General features: G+C 39.0%; 1 protein-coding gene across 1 annotated transcript; it reads right to left on the bottom strand.

Moving 5' to 3' along the window:
- Positions 1–2393: 2393 nt before the first annotated feature.
- grm5a (glutamate receptor, metabotropic 5a) lies at positions 2394–23394 on the bottom strand. Its single transcript, XM_069721086.1, has 18 exons — positions 23248–23394; positions 22649–22929; positions 21997–22130; positions 20419–20680; positions 20189–20303; positions 17630–17879; positions 13361–13596; positions 13119–13240; positions 12915–13039; positions 12662–12830; positions 10793–10919; positions 9541–9658; positions 8737–8923; positions 7598–7756; positions 7287–7412; positions 6927–7109; positions 6627–6796; positions 2394–5277 (listed from the first exon to the last, which is right to left on the bottom strand). The coding sequence occupies exons 2-18, from the start codon at positions 22844–22846 to the stop codon at positions 4359–4361; spliced, it is 3600 nt and encodes a 1199-aa protein (XP_069577187.1). The 5' UTR covers positions 22847–22929; positions 23248–23394; the 3' UTR covers positions 2394–4358.
- Positions 23395–24996: the final 1602 nt, after the last annotated feature.

Consider the following 24996-nt stretch of genomic DNA (forward strand, 5'->3'; position numbering starts at 1 on the left):
ATTCATATTTTGGACAACATGCAACAGTATGACTTTGTATTACACATTTGTACAACATGCAATAGTATGACTTTTTTTGAACTGACAAGCATGTATCAGGTGGGAATCGAAACCAAGAACTCTTCCAGGAAACTGTTCAAACCACTGCTCTAACCACTGCACCACTGTGTCATTTGTCACATCAGCGATGAAGAAAATATGTGAAGAGTCATACTATTGCATGTCTAAAATGTCATAAACAAGTCATATTATAGCAAGTCGTCCAAAATATGAAAAAAAAGTAACACTATAAAATGTCGTCTAAAACATCTAAAAAAAAGTCATAATATAGCATGTCATATAAAATATCATAGAAAAGTCATACTATAGCATGTTGTCCAAATTATGAAAAAAAAGTCATATTTAGAAATATCTATAGTCTCTTTTTCAAAAATGTCAAATTGTCATGCTAAAATATTTCGTCTAAAAGGACAAAAAAATGTCATACTATAGACTGTCTTTCAAAATGTCAGAAAAATGCTATGGTAAAGTAACCTTGTCCAAAGCATGGGCGCAACCAAGTGTAAAATTGTGAGGGTGGAGTCACAATTAGGTTCTCCTTCACAATGGGATATAAATAGAAAATAAACAGCACATAACAAGAGACAGAAGCGTTGACGGTGTTCATACAAGTTGATTATATTTAAAAAAAAAAAAAATTTTACTCTGTATTGGGTGTAATTTCTCAGTATTGGGGGGACACAACCCCCCAAAAAGGCCGTGGTTACGGCCATGGGTTCAAAACAATTAATTGCAGCCTCATTTCTGACTGAAAGGAGTCAAAACGTACGTGAGGAGACTGTACATAAAGCAGATGATAAACATAGAAATAAATATTTTATATTGTTTCAATCTTGACTATTTTAATTTAATGATTGAATTAAGTAGAATTAATATAAAATGTATATAATATAATGGAGGACCAGCTTCACCCGTGAGGCTGTCAGGATGCTGAACTCTCTCCCCTCTCTCCGCCATGCCCCATAAACTCTGGACTTTTGGACTTTTGCACTGTGGACCCATATTTGCACTACGGTGTCTGTTTTATTGTTGTTGTTTTTTGTTGTTGCATATTTATGTTTTTCTTGTTTTGTCTATTATTTGCACACAGTAGGACTGTGAGAAACAGTTTTTTGATCCATCGGTATGTCTGTATGTCATATGGTGGACTGACACCAAAGAAGTTGAAGTTGAATATTGATTTCATGTCAGTTTTAATGTATTTTTTTCTTTAACGTTATTTCAGGTTGCAAACCAGATGAAAAATCTATTTCAAATGTCAACATCAATTCAATGATAGTTTTGATTGAGCAACTGTGAACTATATTTGTTTTCTGGGGGAATCAACAAGAGCTATGATGTCTTATGGGGGTGGTCACAGAACTATACAGGGTATAGAGGCAATAATGCTGAATTGGTTGTTTTCTGTTGCCTTAGATAACACATATATGTATGCAAATGGTAATAAGACTGGGATTATACATATGTCCCTGCATACCTAACCCCCCTCAAACCAAATCATGTTATGTGTGAATGTAAAGTGGTCTGAAGGAGGAAGAGAAATCATCAAATGCCTCCAGATCCAGGACAGTAAAACCTCTGGCAGAGAAAGGAATAAAAAATAATAATAAAAAAGATCCAATTACATACTGAAGTGTGTCTACATACAGACTATGATCTGCAGAGAAGAATTAACATTTCTTTAGACAAATTAAATCATCTATGTACCAACACCATCGGATTTCAAGGATAAACAATAAATTGGTCCACTGGGCTCATCAAAGCCTATTATTCTCTAACTATGAATAAACTTTGCCCACCGTCTTGTGAATATTAATTTCACTGAACAATTTTGGTCCACAATTTATGGCATAGGAAATTATATCATGTTATTTAATAAAGAGTGCCCTAGAAACCCTATTTCCTGTTAGGTTTATTAATTATCGCACAGTGATTTGACATAATTCTATTCTTATTTAGAAAAAGTTAATAAATAACAGGGACTAAAAAAGTGTAAAAATAACACTGCACATGATCCAGTTCTTAGCTCTGAAAAGAAACATGACTCTTTCAAGCTTGGAAATTCAGATTTTTTTCATCATAAAAAAAATAGTTATCTATCAAATGTGAAAAAAATTATAAGAATAATTCTAATAAAATGGTTGCTTCGAGACAGTAAAGAATAATTGAGTCATGTAATGACCTTCCAGTTATGCTTGTACTTTACAGTAAATTTTCAAATATTGAGATAACGTATTATTTCTATGGGTATGATGTAGCATTTCTATATTCCTGCATTCCCCTTCAATGAAAATGAGTATTTACAATAAATTAAAAATGACTGTAAAAATGTATTCCATATTTGATGAAAACCTTTAATGCAGCACAAGTCTAAATTGTAAAATTCAGGCTATCTGAAAAGCAGATGAAAAGGTAAGATAAAGATCATTTAGAGTATATCAGTGAATTACTGGCATAAAGCATCATATGGAAAAATCTGAGTTGGCACAAACCTGCATGCAATTGTCATAATTCTCTATAATGATTTTTCCATTGAAAATCTGTAAACAATACTGCACATGTCAAAAAGCATGAAGACTTTCCTTACTTTGTAAAAATAACAGACAAGGGAAGGCTCAGGATTGTCCCCCCCAAAATAAAATAAAATACAATTTTCTGATAAACAAATATAAGCTGGCTACTACATGAATATAATCATATCTTCGAAGCAGAAAAGCTGTAGGCCTGTGAAGCCATACTATCAGTCATCTAACAAAATGCAGATACAAAAAAAATAAATAGAAAAGACTATCCATTGCATTGAAATGTTCAGGCATAATAAATCTAAATAGGATTCTCAATGTGACCCAGTTTATAGAAACACAATGCCATTTACTGCAAGGAGACATTGGCATATATGTAAGTAATAAAAAGCAAGGCTGGAAACAAGCAGTTTTGCAAAAGGTGTCTGAAAAATCTGGCACACTTTCAGTTTGCTTCTGTCCTCTTAAAACTAACCTTAAAAACACCTAAGTATCACTACTAATATCATTACTTTGCTACTGTATCTATTATGTGGTTTGACTTCACGATATTCAAAAGTAGTTCATTACAAACATAACTCAGTGAGTGCAAACAAATCTTGACATCATGCAAACTGGAAACATTTTGAGCCAACACTTGGCAGCACTCACTCCGCAAGTAAGAATCAAAGTCAGAGAGTATTTTGGTTCAGACACATCCTGAGGTGGAAGATCATTTTGGTCCACGAAAACTGTAACTTATCGTACATTCAACTAAGCCACATCTAGATAAAAAGAGAATAAGATGACATCCAAGTAGTCCATGTAAGCTCTTTGTGGGTTAGACACCTAATGACGTCTTGAGATGTAAAGAGCTGATTCCTGATTGGCAGCATCTTTACACACTTTCCTTCAGCATCAGGATAGAAAATACTCCCTTATATCCTCCGTGATTGACAACAAATTTGAGGGCAAGAAAAATTTGTCATGTCTGACCTTTTGATAAAAGGCAAAGTTAATTGAGCTGTTTTCTTCTGGACAAATGCCTTCATGCTGATACAATCTGCATCCAGACACATCCCAAAATGTTTCAGGTGAGGACAGTTTTTTGTAACAAAAACATCAACTGAACAGAAAGTCAATGGCGAGCAATAAAAAAAAAATAAAAAAAACAATAATAATTACGCTTTCTTTGTTTATGATAATAGATAATGCAAAATATACAACCGAAATACAACCACCTTAAGCTTTTTGTAATCCCTGCACTTCCTAGATTGTAGAGATATGCCATAATGAAACTCATTTGCTATTTGGGCATGATCCAAAAAAACACTGAACAAAAATATTTGGTAAATTTCTCCACTGAAGATCAATAACCATTTTGTAATGAAATAAAAACATAACTTGATTTTGGAAATTTGTTTTCTTCTCAGCTTATCAGTGTTTTCTTTGGACTTTAAAACAGAGTTTAAAACATGTTAGAAAAGCATTAAAAAGTCTTTAAAATGCCCATATGTGTGTACCAGTTTGTCAAGTTTTTAATTCAGTTGATGACAAAAGCGGTGACATAGCTCAGCTTATTTTCAGAAATTAATGTTTGCCACCGGATAATACATCCTCTTATTGGTATTCTTCTCTTCGTTTTCTCAATAAAAACTGCTTAAACAATCCAAAAAAAAAAATCCACATATTGAAAGGCATCGAAGAGTTTGGTCCAGTTTGAAGCTTTGTCTCATGGAGTTTAAAGAACTCCAAATAGCAGATAAACAGGAAGAAAATGGTGTGGAGAGAGCGTGTTTAAAGGGAGGAGGAGCTCTGGCTGTAGTGTCTCAGCAGCAGCTGGTCATATTCAGCCTCAGAAGCCGGGGACATGGAGGTGGGAGAGCTGCCATCGGAGCTCAGAGATGAGTCTCTAAATGGGGATGGAGGAGTCAGAGCCATCAGCTCCTCCATATCCTTGGTTCGTCGGCCACTCACGCAAGTCCCAGCCAGGTGCTCATAAATCCTACCCGCGGGTCGATTCTCGCAGAAATTGGAGACGGTGGTTACCTCGGCATACGTCGTGACAGTGGAGGGCGCCTGTCTGTTCCTGGATGTGTGGTACTGAGGTGGACAGGGGGCGGGATCTGCAGCGGCAGGCAGAGCAGTGGTGCTGGGGGGGCTGACAGTGGCTCCCCCTGGCAGCATCATGGTGTTTAGCTCACTGATGTTGGCAGTGAAACGGTTAACCACGCAGCTGATTTGGTCCATGATAGTGGTACCCTGAGGTTGGTCGCCAATCATCCCGATGCCGATGTCACCCACTCCTATGATGCTAACGTCCCCTCCATCCACCTCGCCAGCACCCTGGCCGTTGTCCCCAACTCTCTTTCTGACCCCAGCAGGTTGCTCCGGTGTATAGGTGGGTAAAACTTGTGCTTCCTCGCCATCTTCTTCTCCCTGGAGACCCCTTGCCTTTTCTGCATGCTGACTGATGGAGGGCAGAGGTGACTGAGAGGGTGAGCAGGTGAAAGACTGAGACACCTGAGGTTCTTCATATTGCTCTTTGACGCCATTGTCCGCAGGTTCATCTCCTCCTTTGGAGAAGGGTTTGATGATGGCCGTCTGATTCACCTCGACTGGTTCCTTTTTCTTGACATGGAATGACATCCTCTTCCATAGGTTTGGTCTGTAGCTACGCTCGTTCTGTTCCCATGTCACGGATTTCCCATTGGAGCTGTAAAACATATGAAAAGTAAAAATATATATTTTGTTTATAGTAAAAGTGATTGTATTTATGACACATTTAAAGTACTTTGTAATAATACTGCAAGCCTTCTCTACGTAAAAAAAACATGAGTATACTACAAGACATTACTGTATGTGTAAACATGTACAGTTTATTACCATTATACCAGCATGACACTGAGAAAAGAACCTACGCCATCTATGCCGAGGTTCATGCTCTATTTCTTCTAGTCAGTATTTCTACTATTCCCTGTGTAATATCTTGTCTCACTCCATGTTCTTTTATCTTCCCTAGAAAGAGAAATCCTTAAAGGCAGTGGGTGTCCTCTGGGAACATGTAACCCAAATGAGGTAGCCTTTTCTCAGATCAGGGAGCAGTTTTTCTTGGCTTCATTTTCAGCCTGTTGCAATGGATTCAGCTCCATATAAACGGTGTAAGAGGAAACAGGGCTAGCAGTGATTTTGTGTATAATGTATTTCTTTCATAAACTTTTATACATATACATTGACTCGTGGACAGAAACGACAAAAGCTTTTTCACCCTGAACTTTCCTCCTGTTGTACCCAACTAATAAGATGCTTAGAGGAGTGTGCTGTCTCTACCCCACACAGTTGCATATTTTTTCCTGATTTATCAGTATCTGGAAAAATAGTGGCCAAATTGGACTCAAGAAAAGAGGCTTGTTTCGTAAAATGAATAAAAGAGCTTCTTTAAAAAAAAAAAAAAAAAAGTACAATTAGACCCTTCAGTCTATAGGAGTGAATGCATGGGTTAATAGGGTTTTGACTGTCTCAAAACACATATAGACATCTTGGATCTGACATTATGGTACCCTAAGTAGTAAACTCTATTTATTCTATTAGTAATGCTAAGGAAAGTGTGAGAAAAATCCCAAAATGCAAATAATTCCCACAGGCCATAATCTTTTTATATAACAACTTAATGAGAGCTATTTTGTTTACTTAACAAGCTTTATGTATTTGGGCAAAACTGGTTTAGATAGCTTATTTCCCCCCAAATAATCCCTCAAATACCTTTTTTTTTTTTTATTTCACATTATTAATCCCCGAGGGGAAATTTCTTCACTACAGCAGGGGGGCTCTCAGGGGGGAGCTGCTGCAACAGGCTGCCACTAGCGCGGCGCCAGGTAACCTGACCTGAGGTGCATGTTTTTGGATGATGGGAGGAAGCCGGAGAACACGGAGAGAACCCACGCAAGCACAGGGAGAACATGCAAACTCCGCACAGAAAGGCCCAGGACCGGATTCAAACCCGGAACCTTTTTGCTGTGAGGCGACAATGCTAACCACTGCACCACCGTGACGCCCTCACTGTACCTTATGTTGTCCTGTGCAGAGCCACGACGGCGAAACAAGTTAGCCATGCTGCTGGAGGGTTTGCCAGACTTGGCAGCTTTCTTAGCATCGCCCACATGCATGCGCACAACTGTGGATGTAGTGAAAGCACTGCGGACGTTTTTCTCAGGCTTGGCGAGCATGATGTACACCTGATCATGAAAAAGAGCAACAAATTACTATTAGCATAGAGGTTAAAAGATACAAATATTCTGCCAAAAAGATGGCATAAAATCCTTAGAACTGTTTTTAATTTGAACTTTGATTGTGTTTGTATCTTACCTTGGGGACAAACATGCAGCAGAGAGCCACTGTGGCACTGAGGCTGACACTAAAGCACATGGTTATGATCTTGTAGTTGGAGCCAAAGTAAATAGGAACAAAGGCCAACCAGATGATACAGGTGGTGTACATGGTAAAGGCAATATACTTGGCCTCATTAAAATTGGCAGGTACATTACGAGTCTGTAGGGGAAAAGGAGAAATATAATTTTAAAGTAGTGCAGACTAAGGTACAAAAAACAGAATACATGGAGAAGGAAACTGAGAAAATTTGCAAATACATGAACACATGGTATAAACCTAATTGAGAAAGTACAATGAGACAGCCTTGTATTATTAACAAACGTTATGCTGAAGTACCTTGAAGGCGTAGAAGGTGCAGCTGAGGATAAGCAGGCCATTGTAGCCCAGCGGCGCTACCACCCCCAAAGTGGTCAGATTGCAGATCAAGTGCACCTCACGGATACTGGGGTAGTCATAGATCACCTAAGAGGAGACAGAGGTAAAGGTCACTCTCGTTGTCGAAATAAATAAATTAATGTAAATGAACATCGCCCCCATTGTAAAAGACACACACACACACACACACACACACACACACACACACACACACACACACACACACACACACACACACACACACACACACACACACACACACACACACACACCTGTGGTGGCTCTATGATAAGAAGTGCCACAATAATTCCCAGCTGCAGCAGTATGAGTAGGAAGGCGATGACCAATTGTGCGCAGGCGGACATAAAGCGCGGCTTTTTGGTGCAGATCTTCTTCTTGCTGCCTGCCAGGATCCGTGCTATGCGGTTGGTCTGGATCAGAAATAGATCAAACGGTTCTACATGCTTCAATTACATCCACTGTGGATAATACAATACCTCTTGCACTGATTCATGACAATAATCCCCTTTCCAGATCTTAAACATCAGCCTCAGCCCACACAGAGATCCTCATCTTCTACCATGCCTCCCTTGCAATTGGCAGTCCTCCAGTCCCCGTAGGTAGCTCTTTTAGTCCAGTCAGTTGGCCTTCCATATATACTTAAAAACACTCCAGAACACGTGACTGTAATAGCAGACAACTTGTCTGATTAAAGGTGGTTGTTGTGAAAAGGTTAAATTATAAAGATAAAATTTAAAATCCTCTTGCTATGTCAAAGTGTTAAAGTCTTTAAAATGACTCATTAAGCACTCAGAAACTCTGCAAAAAACCCCATCAGATTTAAGTAATTTAGTGTCCTATGTAAAATGTCTACAGGGATGACTCACATTCACAGCAGTAATGTCTGTTGACAGTTGAAGAGCTCTCTCACCCACCAAAGGCCACAGTAAGTAAAATGAGGATGCTTTCAAAAATAATGTCATGAAAGTGAACCTTATTGCACCGACAGAAAAAACAAAAAATAAAAAAACTTTTGGCTGACCACTCTGCCATAGCACTGATTCTCCAAGGTGCGGTTTTGTGAATTTAGGCTGCCTTGGTTTTGTTACTTTGTATAATCCCATACTAACAGTTCTTGCTACATCTTCGAGGTAGTTATGCTGTAGAATGAATTTGGGACCAACCAGAAACATTCCTAATGGTACTGTGTGAAGTCGAAAGAGTACCTAAAAGTGCCTTAGTGCCTGACATTTTTTGCACAGTGCATAAAAAGCATTCCAAATAAAAATGAAGTTGATGAACCATGACCCATGGGCATTAACCATCAAAGTTTCACAGGAAGTGAAACATGACACGAACCTATATTCTATTATACTGCTACCTCCTCATAACTAAACAGAAAACAAATTACCTTGGTGACAAGAGCCGAGTAGCTCATGGCAGGAGACAGGCCGATTCCTAGCCGCTGGAGGTAGCAATAGACAATGTGTGGCTTGGCGATAAGGCTGAAAGTGCAGACGTAGCCCAGACATATTCCAGCCAGAATAATGTAGCAGAGCTCACGACTCGATGACTTGACCACAGGAGTGTCCCAAAATCTATAGACAAAACAAACATCTGGATTAAAAAAAATTGCTAGACAATATTTGGAGCAGTGAAGAGATACAGTATGAGGATCACCTGCAACTCTAAGAAGCCATTTACGGTTTACTGTAGAGTAATGACTGATGATTGTACCATATTCTAAAATTTCAGATTTATTCAAGTCAATATAGAAATTTACTTTGACCCAGAATTAGTGTTATTTTCTAATATGTGTGCTGACTTATTAATAACCCAAACTAATATGGTTATTGTGTGTCGGACACAGTTTTAAATTAAATCTTTTAACCATAGGAAACAATATGAAATGTACAAAATGACAAAACTGCAAAGGATTAACATATTACAATACAAAATGAACAATCAGTAACAAATAGTTATGTTTAAAAATAGCTTAAATACATTTTAGTTTGGGTTAAAAACTCAACAGTAATACATTATATATCCAAAAAACACTAGAGGTCAAAGCATTCTCTTCATGTAGATACACTTGTGCTGATACTCTAAATGTATCTAAATGTAGAAATAAATACACAGACAAATTGGGTTACGTTTGATCCAGTGATTTTAAGTTTGTATGTAAACATCTGGTAAAAGTATTTGCTATATTTACTTGATGAAGACTGAAGTAACAAAAAGTGTAGCCAGGAGGCCCAGACAGGCGAAGACCACTGCAGCGATGGGCTCTGGATCCCCCCAACGCACATATTGTACTGGGATCGGCTCACAACCTGCAGGGTGCAGGGAGATCATCAATGAGAAACCAAGAACTGGAAAGGTTCCAGCTACATTTTGATTTGTCTGCAAGACCAATAGTCAAAGGATGTGTATTTGTGCTTTCGTCTGTAACTATCAGCTTGATGTGCAGCCTGGTGTTATGCAAAAGCATACAATACATCCGTCAATCCACTAAAATATATTGTGTCAGTGCCGTGTTTGACTTTGACTTGGCGCGAGAAGTACACCCATGTATGACCAGGGTCAAAAGAGATAATGTGACAGAGGTCATGTGAGGAAGTACGAAGAGTGATAAAGTCCACGTGGGGAGGAGGTCAAGGAGATGTCGGACGGAGAAAACACAGGACTTTCACCAGGGACACCAGTGTTGGAGTCCATGAAAAAGCAAATGTCAGTGTGGATTTTTAACACGTAATGCAAGAAAGTTACTTTGACAAAGTAACAAATTTAACGTATGTATCGTACATTAAGTAACTGTCACCTGGGACACAAGTGTACGAGTCCGTGAGAGACCAAAGGTCCACTTTTTTTTTTAAAGTGACGTAAGAAAGCTACTTACATTAGTAAGCTACTTACATAGCTTACATAAGTTGGTTAAGTAGCTTACAAAAAAATTACTTATTTTGACCAGAACCATCTTTTCCTAACCATAATCATGAACATAACCATTGTCACGCATAACATGACACTGAAACAATACCCTCTAGTGACTGATGCAGGCATTACATGCTGTGGCGTGATACCTTGATGCGTGTGAATATAAACAAAGCTGGTATTTTTCCAAACTACAGACAAAGTGAAATATTCTAGGGGATATTAAGTGTTCACAAAAAGCAAGAAAAGGGCTTCTGTGGATTTTGGAATTAAAAAAATATGGCTTCAGCAAAATCCTTTATTCTGGCATGGATCTTAAGTCTCTCAGTGGGTCTACAGTATCCAAGCATTCGTACTGATTTCTGTGTAGTAGTGTCTCTTGGTGTCTGCCAGTTTGCGTTGTGTGTGGTACATAAGTTGTAAGGGGATTTGTGGGTGCACCATCAGTGTGTGACCCAGATTGGATGGCTCTTCTGGCCTGTTTAGAAATCCTGTATTTGTATGTAACTGAGACATAAAAACGAAGTGTGTACCAGTGAGGTCATCTGTGGGCCACGAGCCCAGGATGCAGGCTCGACAAGTGTACTCATCAAACACAAACTCATTCTCCTTGCAGGGAGTGCAGGTCCAACAGCAGCTCACCTCTCCTTTACGGATCACCTGGAGACACACACACCAGTATGAAAGGGCTGAAAGGCCTCAAAGCTCCAATGGCACTTTTCTGTAGCTAATCTTACACTCTGACTATCCTGAAGAGCAAGGACATGAGGATTTGTTCATCAGGGGATCAAAAGAAGAGGGAAACGTCATTGAGTCTCATTATTTAAAAAAAACTAAAAAAAAATCTCTGCCTTTGCATCCCTTCAGAGTATAAGTATAATATATAGAGAGTTAAGGAAAAGTGGAAGCATTGTGGGCCAGTGGCTAGTCACATTACAAGAAGGATCGGCATTTAAATCTCATCTTTTGTCATTTTTGTGTGGAGTTTGCACTTGTGCTTTGCATGAAAACATGCAGGTCATTGCATTTGGAAACTTTATGTTGCCCTTAGGTGTGAACAGGATTGGCAGTCATTGGCAAAAAGGAACAAAGCACTTTACTTAAATACTAAGCAGAAGTCAGAGGTACTTGTAGTTTACCCGAAGGTTCTAATTTTATATTACTCTCTACTTCTACTCTCTACCTTTATGTGACAGCTACAGCTTCCAGATACTTTAAACCAATGTGTGATATTTGATATTCTTATAATGAACATATTAATTATCATACATCATCACACAGTAAATTAGAAAATAAAAAAATAGCTTCAGTCAGCTGCAGCTCATCTAACTAACTGCAACATGCTGTTTATATATGAATGCATTATTAATCATTGTCCAATACCATGTTCAATGCAATATTGAGTACTTTTACACTTTTGCTATTAATAAGTAATTTTCCTCAAGTACAGAATGCAAAACTTTTACTTGAAATAGTGTTGTTGTTGTTTTTTTTAAAATATATGGTATTGCTACTTTTACTTAAGTAAAGGATCTGAATACTTCCTTCAACACTGTTTCCATCCTGCATGTTAGCTCTGTGACTGTAACCTGGGACAGGCTTCTCGGATGGATGAAAATAAGAACAGGTGGAGGGAGCAGAAACTTAAACTGTGAGAGAGGTATTTTTTTTTTTTTCAAAGGAATGACATGTCAATATGATGCTGTGGGGAGGCAGGCAATGACTCCAGAATGGTGGTATTGACGAGGTGAGCACAGGCCAGAGAGAGCCAAAGCTCTGCTTGCAGATCTTTTCAAAACCATGCATTAAACTGAATTTGCCATGTCACAGGGTGTTGATGCAAACTGTTAAAGAAGGGTTTAATGTTAGAGACTTTTGGGATGATACAGAGAAGGGAGACTGCAGTCTGGATGGGCTGGAGGGAGCAAGAGAAACCCAGATGGGAGATGATTAAAGCTTGAACAAAGAGCTGTGCTGAATCCCCGGTGGGGTACTTGAGGATCTGATTGGACCAGTTTGGAAGATTGTAAACCTGTGGGATCAGTCTAAGGTTGCTGTGTGGGTGGTACTTAATAGTTCTCTTCAATAGAACTATGATAACTTCTGCAGTCTATAGTGAAATATAAATGCATGAAACCATGTCTTTTATAGATCATTATAATAAAAACAGCTGCCAATATTACCTAAACTAAATTTTCATAATACACAACTTGTAAATGTTGTTTATAGCTTGTAGAGGTTGATATAGGCTCTGCTCCTGTATGTAAATAAAAGTGTTGGTAGGCACACAACTATTTCTACAAAATGTCTTGAAATGATAACAAATTCAATATAACTAGCTGATTTTAAAACACATCTTACACTCAACAATGTACAACTGAGTTCATAGGAGTGGTTCATACCTTGATCTGTGCCTTCTGGCAGGGCTCAGAGCAGACTGACTGGATGATGTCACTGTTGTTACTCCAGATTTCCTCATCGTTCATCTTTAGGCCACCCTGATTCCAGCTCCCCACATGGATGTAAGCGTATTCATCCTCGCCTATGTGCTTGAAGTTCATTATTTCATACCTGAAGTGCATAATGCTGTGTTATGCACACATTTGATTTCAACATCTTTACTTCTCACCTTTTCTTCCTCATCATGATCCTTACCTGCCAGGTGAGTCTCCATTCTGATCAAAGAGGATGGTCTCCCCAGACACACCAGTAAAGTTGGTTTTCATCAGAAAGTCAAGCAGCTTGCGGCCATCAATAGGCCGCATGGACTCACATAAACCCTGGGGAAAAGATAACACTGTCAGTACTGTCAAACCTGATGTGAAAGCATTCAAATGTGCTCAGTGTTGCTCATCTTACCTTATATCCTGGGCAGAGGGCTTGCTGCATGGCATGTAGGCCATAAGCCATGGAATAAATGGCATTTATGACAAAGCCCATCTTGGTGTCCTGAGCATATTGATGGCGCAAAGACTCTCTCCCTGTGGAGAACACAAAATTGTTAATAAGAAGCAATCCAATAACTGTAATCACTATAATCTACAGACGAGTGAAACGTGTCTCAGTAGGTGTACAGAAAATGATCGCTGTGTTGTACTGACAAGTGCAAGTACGGTTGTACGTGGTGCTCTCCTGCGGGTGTCCCCTCAACCTGCACTGGAAGCGGTGCTGCCAGAACTCAGGGAACCAGGGGTTCCTCTGGTTGGCATCAGGCTTCAGGTTCAGGTAATAATCATCGAACCAGGTCACATACGCTGACTTCAGCTTTATAGTGATTCCACCTGCTGCTTCCCTCTGGTAGCCATCAGTCACATCATACCTGTCAGCCCAGCCATCACTGGACAGGAGAAAGTGGGAGTTAGACAAAGATTCAGCAGCCTGTTAAGAGTAAAAACCGGTATTTTACACGCTTTATTTTCCGTAGACTAGCTTTCTTGTTCTTATACAGAAACCATTCATGAGGTATACTTTATTGTACACTAGTTTCAGCATCTTGGTAACTGCTGTTTAGACAGCACTCTCTTCGTATTATTGTTGTGGAAAATGTCTTACGGTCTCTTATTTGTAAGGAATAGCTGGTAAACCTGACAATTAACATCGCATTTAATACCAAAGAACATCAAATCACTCAGAACACCATCAGCAGTTAAGCTGATGCTGAACAGCATTTTTACTTAATAGCACATTTGCAAAGTAGCCCAAGTACTTTCACTTTTTTGGTGAAAGTGGTTTCAACCACTTTGGGTTTAAAGAGGATAAGAGGGTGGTTGCCCAAGTTAGAAGTCCAGGAAGCAAATGTTACAGTGAAACCTAACATAAACTCGAAATTAAAAAGTAAATTATTTATAATTTATAAAAACTATTTCAGAAGGGTTTAACTAAATATAGGGTCCGGGTACAATAGATTACTGTAATTTGAAGTGGTTTTATGGAGGATAACATTTAAACCACAATGGCAAGGAATGTTTTGATGTGGCCTTCTGCAAAAAGCTACGGTATGGTTTGTCCTTTCAGTGAAATTTTGGACCACTGTTGCACAAATTAAAAGATAAAGGTGGTGCCTCACCAAATGAATGTAATGACAGGAATGAGAGTAAAATAGATTACAATGAAGCCAACACAAAACTCACTGAGTAATAGAAATAAAAAGTATTTGCTCAAATCTTTAAATTGACGAATTAGGAAGTACAATTCTTTAATTGTTTTTTCTTTACTTTGTTTCTTCATTATGCTCTTTAATCATGTTCATGTGCAAATATACCATGTGGTCAGGAAAGAGAGGCCTGACATGTTATTATCTTTTCAACATGTTTTGTGTTGTTGTTTTTTTTGCAAAGTTTGTGTCTGACCGGAGACTAATTAGATCTCTTCAGGCTCATTATCAGTTAACTCCATTGAGAGACACAAGAGCATATAGACTTTTTTTTAGCACATATTTTAGCACCTTTACAAGCAGTGCACTTAAAAAGCCCTTCATTGCGAAAACATTCTGTAGAGGTGAACCAATTTGTCCATGCCTTTTCATTCTGACAGTCATATATTCATTTGCAACTGAAAAATGTACCATCTGGCAACAGTTACAAAAAGATACTTAATACTGAATAAACTGTAAACACTAGACAAACAACACCACACAGCAGCGTCTGCAGACACATCTGAGAAGCTGTTCATCAAAAAACATTTAGGGCTCAACATGTTATCTCATCATTGAGCTGTTTGGAAAGATCTCTACTGCATCTATTATTATCATTCCCTGGATACTTGTCTACAATCAACCAAGACAGACGGTTGATTACACCTCCACACATATATATATACATATAAAAACACACACCTCACTGACACTAAAAATTGCACTGTTCTCTGTGTAACTGACAAAAAAAAATACCAAAGAAGTAATTTCTGAAAACTTCCCTAACCAAGCTGGAGTTATACAATAGTAGTGTGGGTGTTTTTTTTTTTTTTATGATGCCTGGTTCTCTGAGTGAGGTAGGAGATCATTTCATAACACATCCTTAGAGAAGCGAGCACAGAAATGGTACACTGGCATAAAAAGGGAGAAATGGATATGAAAAGCATGGAGGGCTTTGACTCTGGATAGTTTGAATCACTCTTGAACGAGAGCTCTGAAACCCACACGTCGACCTGGGAGGGCAATATGCTGCGTGCAGCATGTTGCCACACCACCTACAAGCCTGAGAACACACATAATGTGCAAGCGTGCTCTGAAACACACAAACACACACATGCACACACACACTTTGTGCTCCTATTTCACCTTTTACAGCACAATACTGGTCAACTTTTACAGTCAAATCTTTCCTGAGTGAAGACTTTAGAACTGAAACAATCTTGAGGGCAGAAAGGTGTCTGTTACTAAAATGAGAACTAAACAAGAAATAGAAGAAAAAGACACACAGACACAAAAAAATAAAACAGCCGTCTGAGCGAAAGCCTGAGCAGCTACGGTTGCTGTGTTTCCAGCTTTTACAGTCATTCCAATGAGCATCAATAGCAGTATTTGCAGGTGGGAAGCCAGGAGAGATCATGCTTCTTAACTGACACTAGCAATTAGATCTTCACTGCGATTATAGTCTGGAAATCCTGATGGCATTAAGGTGTGCCCAGCTACTCTGAAGGATAAACCAAATAGCGACCAGTATCAACAACATTGAAGCGTTTTTTCTAAATGTAGTTGCAGCAGTGGTAGAGTTTTGGCCAGTTTCAGCTCGCATGGCGGTCAGTGCTGTTTGGTCAAAAGCTGCTTCAATAGTTCTAGAATTAACCTGAGGTCTACGCCCATGAGGAAACTCTAAATCAATTTAACGCTACTCTAACGAAATAAAGAGGCCTGATTTGAGCTTTGTGTCCTGTGTCATTGAAATTGCTACATTAAGCTAGAGTTTGCACTGATTTCTACACAAACAAGCGAAAGGTTGACAGTTGTTTGAACAAAATAAATCAAAAAAGGGGCTTAAGCAGCGCTGGCTAAAAAACAACACCAAATAACATAAAAAAACATAATCTGTTCCTCCAGTTCCTCACTATCCGTAACTGGAATCTAAACATCTACACATTGTCCAGGTTGACATAAAAAATTATGCTTTGTGCAGGTACCTAACTAGAAGAACCAGAGAGGTGAACAAAGTGAGGTCAAAATGTAATTGACGAAGGATACACAGATAAGAATTTATGCTGATGTATAATCACATGAATGCATTTGCATCAAAACAGATGGAGATGACATCTAAAATATAGTTACCCTGAAAACAAAACAGCAAGGAGAAACATCTTACTCTTTGAGCTGATTTCAACTTCACAACTATCTGGAAGCTCTGTGTAACGATATGGATTATAGAGCGTAGTGTTTTGCAATATGTAGTTCAAGGTTACTTTATGTTTCCTCCTGTCAGATTTGAGCGACAGCCTACATATGTGGCTCCTAATGAGGAAAGGCATTTATAGAACACCAGGGACGAGAGTGAGCCAGAGAGCTAAACCTTAAAATAAAACATGTTATTCTCGGAGAGAGTGAAACCTCCTGCTAAATCAACCCCCTCTTTTTCTGCTTGTTTTTTTGCCTTGTGATTTTAATTGCATACGCTTTCTTTCTTCACCGTTTGCCCAATCTCTGACAGCCTCTATTTAAATTATCCACAGGAAGAACCATGCATAATGTGCAAAATTTGGTGTGGTACTATTTCCCTTAAATAAATTCCAAATGTGGCACTTTTTTGTTTGTGATCTTCTATAATGATATATTTACAAGAATGGTTCAGGATCGTACATATTTATTTATAATAAATATGAATTCAAATAATCATATTTATCTGTTCATTTGTCTACTTACGTGGCCTTTTTAAATAAGAAAAATAGTCACTGATATGCTTTTATATGGCTACCAGCTATGCCTTATTTTCTGAAGCTGTTGTTTACTGTTCTGACAGTGACTACAAAAATACAATACTATTTAATGGTTCAGTTACTGTATGTATATGCATCCTTTGACTGCATCAAAACACTAAAATGTAAAAATAGTATCAAGCACAATTGATTTGAAGATAAACAAAACCTGCATTTTGATTTTGATTTGAGTCTCTTAAAGCTCTACGGCACAGTGTCATTCTCATATCTATGCAAAGAAGTATTAAAAAAATACCTTGAGTTTCCTATGGCCCCATGGAGTTGATGGATGCAATGAAGATGATAATACGGGTGATGATGAGAGGACAAATATGATCCCAACGACAACAAACACATCTTCTCTGATGCTGGAGAAATCTGAAGAAAGTCTGGATTGGAAAGTAACGCATAAGAATAAGAAATGTGAGAAATGCAGAATGCAAAAGTCTACAGAATTTACAGCTCACCTTCCAAACAGCAGAAACTCTCCCACCAGGCCTTGTCGTCTCATGGCCATCAGTATGCCTCGGACTGTCATGCCCTCACAGAAGCAGGCCACCACCCTGGCTTTGGGCAAATGGCCTCGTAGTTTCTGCAGCAGCTTGTCAAAGTTCTGTTCCCCTGCGTTGCTGTATATCTTATCAGAGTGGGCGATGCAGATCCCCTCTTTTGCTGCCATGTCTTTAAATGCCTCCATACCGCTCTCACCATAATTGCCTATGAAGGGAACCACATGAATGGAATGGTGTTCGTATATATACACACACAATACTGCCCACACAAAACCTGGGGTTTGCTCTCTAACTAAAGCAAATAAACTGAACAAAACTAATCTGTAACAAAATTATTGGACTCACCAGGAGCCTTTGACAAAGCACTTTGTATATTTAGCTGTTGCGTTAATTCTTCAGTCTTCTTTGTTCACATTCCTGTGCAATCATTTACTCAGTATTTCAATGGTGGTGCTCCTGACACATTCACTTCTCAGCACAAATGCTCTTGTTCGCTGATACACACACAGGGTGTTAACAAACAAATACACTAGTGTAATGCCAGCACAGCACTTGAGAATCTGGTAATTTAGTCCCTATTATGGGAACCGTCAGGGGTTAGACTTCCCTGTTTTTGCTGGAAATGAGGTCACCTCGTTTCTGTTGCTTTGCAAATATACTCTTACTGTGCGTGACACTGTTTGAGGCATCTTTTTCATTACTACATGTGAGTTTTACTCCCACATGTGGCATGTGGGGTGAGTACTTTCATTGTTTGTAGTTTTTTGTAAACTCGATTCAGTTTTTTGTTAATGTTGCTGATGAAGCTGCTAATTCTATTTATATTATAATTATTTATCTTCTTTAATATTTCTTTTCTTCCTTTCTGGCTCTCCATGGGGCCTTTTAACCTTCTATTGGGCCAATGCTGCCACAACTAATGGGTTGTTATTAGTTACTTAATGAAGATATAATGGAAAACTACGCAACCTTGGGGTATAGTGAATATGGAACTGCACTTGTGATGTCTTTAAAAAAAAAACTACACCAATTCAGTTACTGACCATTTTAAAACGATTTTAGTTTCCATTGCAGCTGTTAATGTGGGAAAGTTGTTATCACTGACTGTGTCATAAACCCTGTTATTACTTGCATTTACAGATAGTTAATTGTGATAACATTATGGACAACCAGGGATGTGCAATATATTTCTAACCATTCACACAGATTAGAAAAGCAAAACCTTGAAATCTTTTTAAATCAATTACATTTTGAATAATTTTGCACAGAATGTTGAGTCTAAGTAGCGTTAGATAAGTAAGATTAAATAAATGAAGTGTGTGTGTGTGTGTGTGTGTGTGTGTGTGTGTGTGTGTGTGTGTGTGTGTGTGTGTGTGTGTGTGTGTGTGTGTGTGTGTGTGTGTGTGTGTGTGTGTGTGTGTGTGTGTGTGTGTGTGTGTAATTACATTCATAGAAAAACAAATGTGAAGTCACTTCAACTGAATCCTACTGGCCTTAGAAAACAGAAATATACAGTACAAGATAAACATGAAGACAGGAGCTTCGGTTTACATACAATCCTGGAAAAGAATATTAGGCATGCAAAATAACACATTTTAAATCCTTTTTTTTACTGCAGTTTAGTCATTTTAGGAAAACAAACTGGAACAATCCAGTAAAGATTTAGGACTTACTCTGACCAAGAGGGATTTATTAGCAAATAAGGCCTCCAGTCACTGGGAAGTTAGAAAAGAAGCAGTAAACTAATGGGAGCAGTAAAGAAAATTATTGAGAAGGAAAATGTATCTTTTTCTGAATAGGTACGATAAGTTATTCAAAGACTGGCCCCACTGAAATTGCGATAACTCTGCCTGACACCAAAGGATTTAAAAGCTTGTGGCAGATGTTCCATAGAGGTTTGTCAAAGATGAACAGGGTTAAGAAGGATATATAATCACAGCTAAATTTCAATCAATTTCATATTGTGTCATTAATATACTGGCCTCCACGGCTCAGTAACACCTTGGGAGGTTTTATGGTGGTCCGACTTTGCTTTAATAGAGAGCACAAGGAAAAAGTGCATTGGTATGTGTGTGTTTGTGTCTTAGCTCCAGTAAATTTGCTGGAGGAGGCTATTTGCACTCAAAATAATATATGCAATTTGGCTGAACTTCCTCTGTGTTGATGGTGGGTCAGAATGTCAGTACAGTAAGTTAAGTGTAATGCTGCTCTTCTGCGCCTTCAAGCGAAGAACTCAAAAACAACTGAAACTACAAACTGAAACCAAGAACTGAGTCACGCACTGCACACATTAATGAGGATCAGTTTACCTAATGACAGAAAAAGAAACTTAAAAAAGTTAACTTTTACTGTTGCACAACTGTACACAACTACAGATGTTGATTGTTCAGATGCAACAGATAAATTGGAAAGTTACATGTGTAAATATGGCTGTGGGATGAAAGATTGAAAGAAGAATGACAAAATGGAACAATGACGAATGTAAAACAGTACAAGACACATACACACTCTTACCCTCTGTGTGTATTGCAGACACGTAGCTCCAGTTGTATCTTTTGACAATGTCCACCATGGCTCTGGCCTGCTGCATATCTGATGGCACCACTCTCATAAAATATTTATAAAGGCTCTGTTGGAAGAAATTTACATGTTCACAAGTCTGGCAGTACACTCGGGATGTTTGAACTTTGAAATCTTCTCATTGAAGTTTGAAATCTGTTGCTGGTTTTGTTAACAGGCCTTACCTTGTCACTGAGATCCATGCTGGTGGCCGAGTATGCTATCTGTGGGATGTTGAAGAGCTGAAGGAGATTTTGCACCTGGATGGCCACAGAGCTGGATCCTGGTCCAATCAGTCCCACAATGGGCTTCTTCCCCTGAACAAGCAAGCTCCCTGCTTCTGCAGTGCATCTGCCCTGGCTCTCCTCCTCTTCGTTGAACACAAGTGTGTCTCGAATAAACTCAATACTCTGCTCCAGCGCCACTGCAGAGTGCCAGCATGAGTCCCTGGTGTAAAAAGTCTGAATTCCCAATCACAATATTTTGGCAAGAATTATAGAAATAAGAGGTGAGGATAGCACAGTCTGTCCTTCCTGTTTACTGAGGAGCCGCTTGATGAAGACAATTTTAAAATCAGTGCGAAATCTTAAATCCAAAGTTCAGCCAAAGCTGATGTGGGATTTCAACAGTCTGAATCAGTCAAACCAAGATAGTGTCTCCCATAGTCTTTTTAGTACATAATTCCTTCTTTGTATTTCCCTGGGTGGTGTTTCCTTGCTTAGCTGTGGCAGAGACATAGCTACTGGCTGTCACAAGTAGCAGCTACCAACTCTTTGAACATACATGGCATACAGTGTACTGCAGGAGCGTTGACTTGAAAAAAATCTGAAACGAACCTGTTTCTCAGCAGCTTAAATCCTGGAAGTCTGGTTTACTTCAATGCCTTCACTCAAAAAGTTACCTATCAGTCTTCTAATTTGGCCAAATTCTTCCAGCTACTGTTCACTTGTCTGTGCCCAGTCGTCTTTAGGTACCAACAGTCTCCCTGGAAGTTGGCCTTCAAGGCTTCCACATGTCCTGACCCGCTCCCGAGTAACATCTCCCTCATTCACTTCCACACCCTCTACTCATTCAACTTGACCCTATATATGTTTCTGTCTAGATATATACCCTTTTGTCTTTGCCATATTGGATTTTAGTTGTGAAAATCCTCGTCTTTATTGAATGTTGGACCCATATTATTTAAAAAAAACAAACACTTTAGGGCAATTTTCCTTTCCTTTCCTAATTGTTATATTTTAAAAGAATCCAGATATTTTAGGAATCACTTCTGTTTTTCTGCTTTTTAAAAACTGGTAAACCCCTTTACCTCCCTTAAATATTAGAGAATAAAAGTGAACAGTATTAATATATTCAACCATGAGGGATTTGTTTTGAACTTTTTATTACATTTTGTAAAAAGCAGAATCCCCCCCAAATTTTTTTGGTGTAGATTGTCTTGTAACTAACTAGTTAGTACCCACAGGATCAGCTAAATTAAAACAGCTGTGGTTGTGAAACTTCTGGCGAATTTTTATTCCTGCCTATATGAAGTCTTTTATTCCAAACCTGCAAGTATTATCTCATCTTGAGGGACATATTGTTGAGACCAACACTTTGAGAAGACTGCTATTGTCTTGTTATTCTCTGCCACAAATGGTAAACTAGCCCTTGTCCATATATCAAAATCCTTTATTGTATTGACACATGGTCCACTCAAAGTATAACAGTAAAGGTCACTAAAAACAAGATCAAAATCAGAAGTTTTGTGGTTGGTAACTAACCTGATCTCGCAACCCAGGGTGATATTAGGAAGGATAGTGGGATCTGCATTAATTCGATCCAGAGTGTGCATCATAGCCTCCACTCTCTGGATCCCATACTGCTCACGTACTGCACCACACTTTCGCTCATGGACCTGAACACAGTTTGACACAAATTAATTATTAACATTTATAACACACACACACACACACACACACACACACGCGCGCACACACACACACACACACACACACACACACACACACACACACACACACACACACACACACACACACACACACACACACACACACACACACACACACACACACACACACACACACACACACACACACACACACACACACACACACACACACACACACACACATGGATAAGATAAGACACACATAAACACACACAAAGCTCACCTTGTCATGGACCTGAACACAGTTTGACACAAATTAATTATTAACATTTATAACACACACACACGCGCACGCACACACACCCACACACACACACACACACACACACACACACACACACACACACACACACACACACACACACACACACACACACACACACACACACACACACACACACACACACACACACACACACACACATGGATAAGATAAGACACACATAAACACACACAAAGCTCACCTTGTCTGCAGGTGGTTGGTGGTGTACAGAGAACAGAGCACCCATGATGATGTCACCAGGTATATGTGCCAATACCCTTCTCTCATTGTTCTGGCCACTGACCTCAACCTGGTCCATCAACAAACTCAATGCTAGTAGCCTCACGTATAACCACAGTGTTTTTCCCATCCCTGTGTTCCCTCTTGCACCAACTGCCATACTTGGTCCTCTTAGAGCTGAGGTTCAGATGAATATGTTGTCTCTGGCATGGTGTTTGTAGTGCCAAGGGCAGGGGTTAGATTCTTGGAGAAAAGGACAGCGGTAGGAAGTAAATGAGTGCAGTGTATAAGCACCAGGAGCTCTCTGCATTAGACTTTATCAGTTAATTAAGTCTGGATATTGAAAAAAAAAATGTTTGGCTATTTATTGACATGTCATACCAGAGATCATTAAAAACTTTCACTTTATTACAGAATATCAAGTTGCTGTCCGTGGTACTGAAATCCTGTTGTCAGCGCATCATGCAACTAATTTAAAACTCAATTATCTCTTCTGTATTTAAGACTGAATTCATTAGTGTGCGCTCAGTAGACACATGCTAAAAGACAACTTCAGCCTACCTTTTCTTTTCCAGCTGCCATGCAGATGTCATTCCTTTCGAGATCGTTTCCATCCCAGAAGAGCAGTAAAAAAAAGCGCTGCAGGCTTTTGCTCAAGCTGAGTCTGGCGCCTGGCTACAGCACACTGCAAATAGCAGCAGATAATACAGCCCGTTATTGGCACATGTTTGACTTACTGACGCACACGACAGCCCCCCCTCCTTCTCCTCTGCCTACTCCTCCTCCTCCTCATCCTCCTCGTCTTCTTCCATAGCAGTGGAAAGCATGGAGCATCAACAGTGACTAAGTGGGTGCTACTGTGGAAAGCTCAGTGAGGCGAGTCATTCAGACGCATGAAAAACTGAAACAAAATGTATAACAAAGAAAATAAAGGATTCTAAATGAATGATATTAAAGCAACAACATTGGTGTTCATTACAAAAAGGCATTGCTTATTAAACTGGTTTTGATTTGGCATGAATGGATTTGTTTTGTGGTTAAACTCCCTGAGTGTGAGGTGGATTTAACCCTCATTCAAAGCTTGACGTCTTAAATAATGCTTTATATACTCAGCTTGATATTTCACATCTTTTTATTAAATTTCTCATCTAGTTGCAATTGAGCTGGATGGAAAATCATTGTGTCCACAAAAAAAAAGAGACTAAATGACTCATTCGATGTACTTCAACTGCAAATCTTCCCTCTCTTGCCATAGGTCAGAATGACTCCATGGGGCACCAAATAAATGAATATGAGTGAAATCTTGTGGTTTCTTTGTTGCCTAGGGAGACAGAGGAAGAAGGTAGGCCCAGTGTACTGTAAAATATTTGTTATAGCTGTATGGTGCCCTCTGGTGGGGACTCATTTGCTGTCATGGACTAAATGTTCTCGCCCCATGAACATCACATCATTAACAGGTTAAAAGTTAAATGTTAGGGTGCACAGTGGTTGCATTCTCGAAGGAAGAGAGCCATGTGAGACAGCAGAATGATACCATCAAAGTTTTCTTCTGAGGAAGCACAATAAAGCAAGCCATTGCCTCTGGAAATGCATTCTTCATCAGTAAGCCCTTTGTCTCAGGTTCATGCTGTGGCTTGTATTGTACATGATTACATAAGATATTAGTGGTCATATGACCACAAAATCCAAAATGAATAATTACACTAATGGGATTTTTTTTTTTTGGACCCAAGCTGGTTACACTTTACTGAATAGCAGTTTTAGTCACATATGTAATTAAAAAAATGCTTTTCACATACGCACTTTGATTAAAGAAATTGAAAGTGTCTGATTCTGACAGGGGACTATACTTTTAGTATATACCTGACTACAGTGTGTAAATACAGTATTAACTTGAAGTTAATTTGTGGTCAACCACAATTGTCTCATCTCACAAGGAGGGACAAGATGAATAATGATTTATTGTCGATAGTTATTGTTCACATATGGACCTACACATATGGAAGTATAGTGTTGTATATTTCCTTCTTGTGCTCATGTCTCTTTCTGTGGTCCTAGTAATGCCATGGTGATTTTCATCCCATAATGGCAAGAAAAACAGTTGTGTGTGTGTGTGTGTGTGTGTGTGTGTGTGTGTGTGTGTGTGTGTGTGTGTGTGTGTGTGTGTGTGTGAGAGAGAGAAAGAGCGAGAAAGAGAGAGAGATATCACATGTCTCATGCTCATTTCTTTGACTATAATCAAGCAGACAGAATCTGAAGCAGAAAATCACTGTAAAATCACAGTAGGCTACTTATGGGGCCCGTACATTT

This window comes from Brachyistius frenatus, unplaced genomic scaffold (genome assembly GCF_029030835.1).
Source record: "Brachyistius frenatus isolate BFR_SWC_R1_liver_20210118 unplaced genomic scaffold, ASM2903083v1 Contig_5, whole genome shotgun sequence".
Taxonomy (NCBI): Eukaryota; Metazoa; Chordata; class Actinopteri; family Embiotocidae; genus Brachyistius; species Brachyistius frenatus.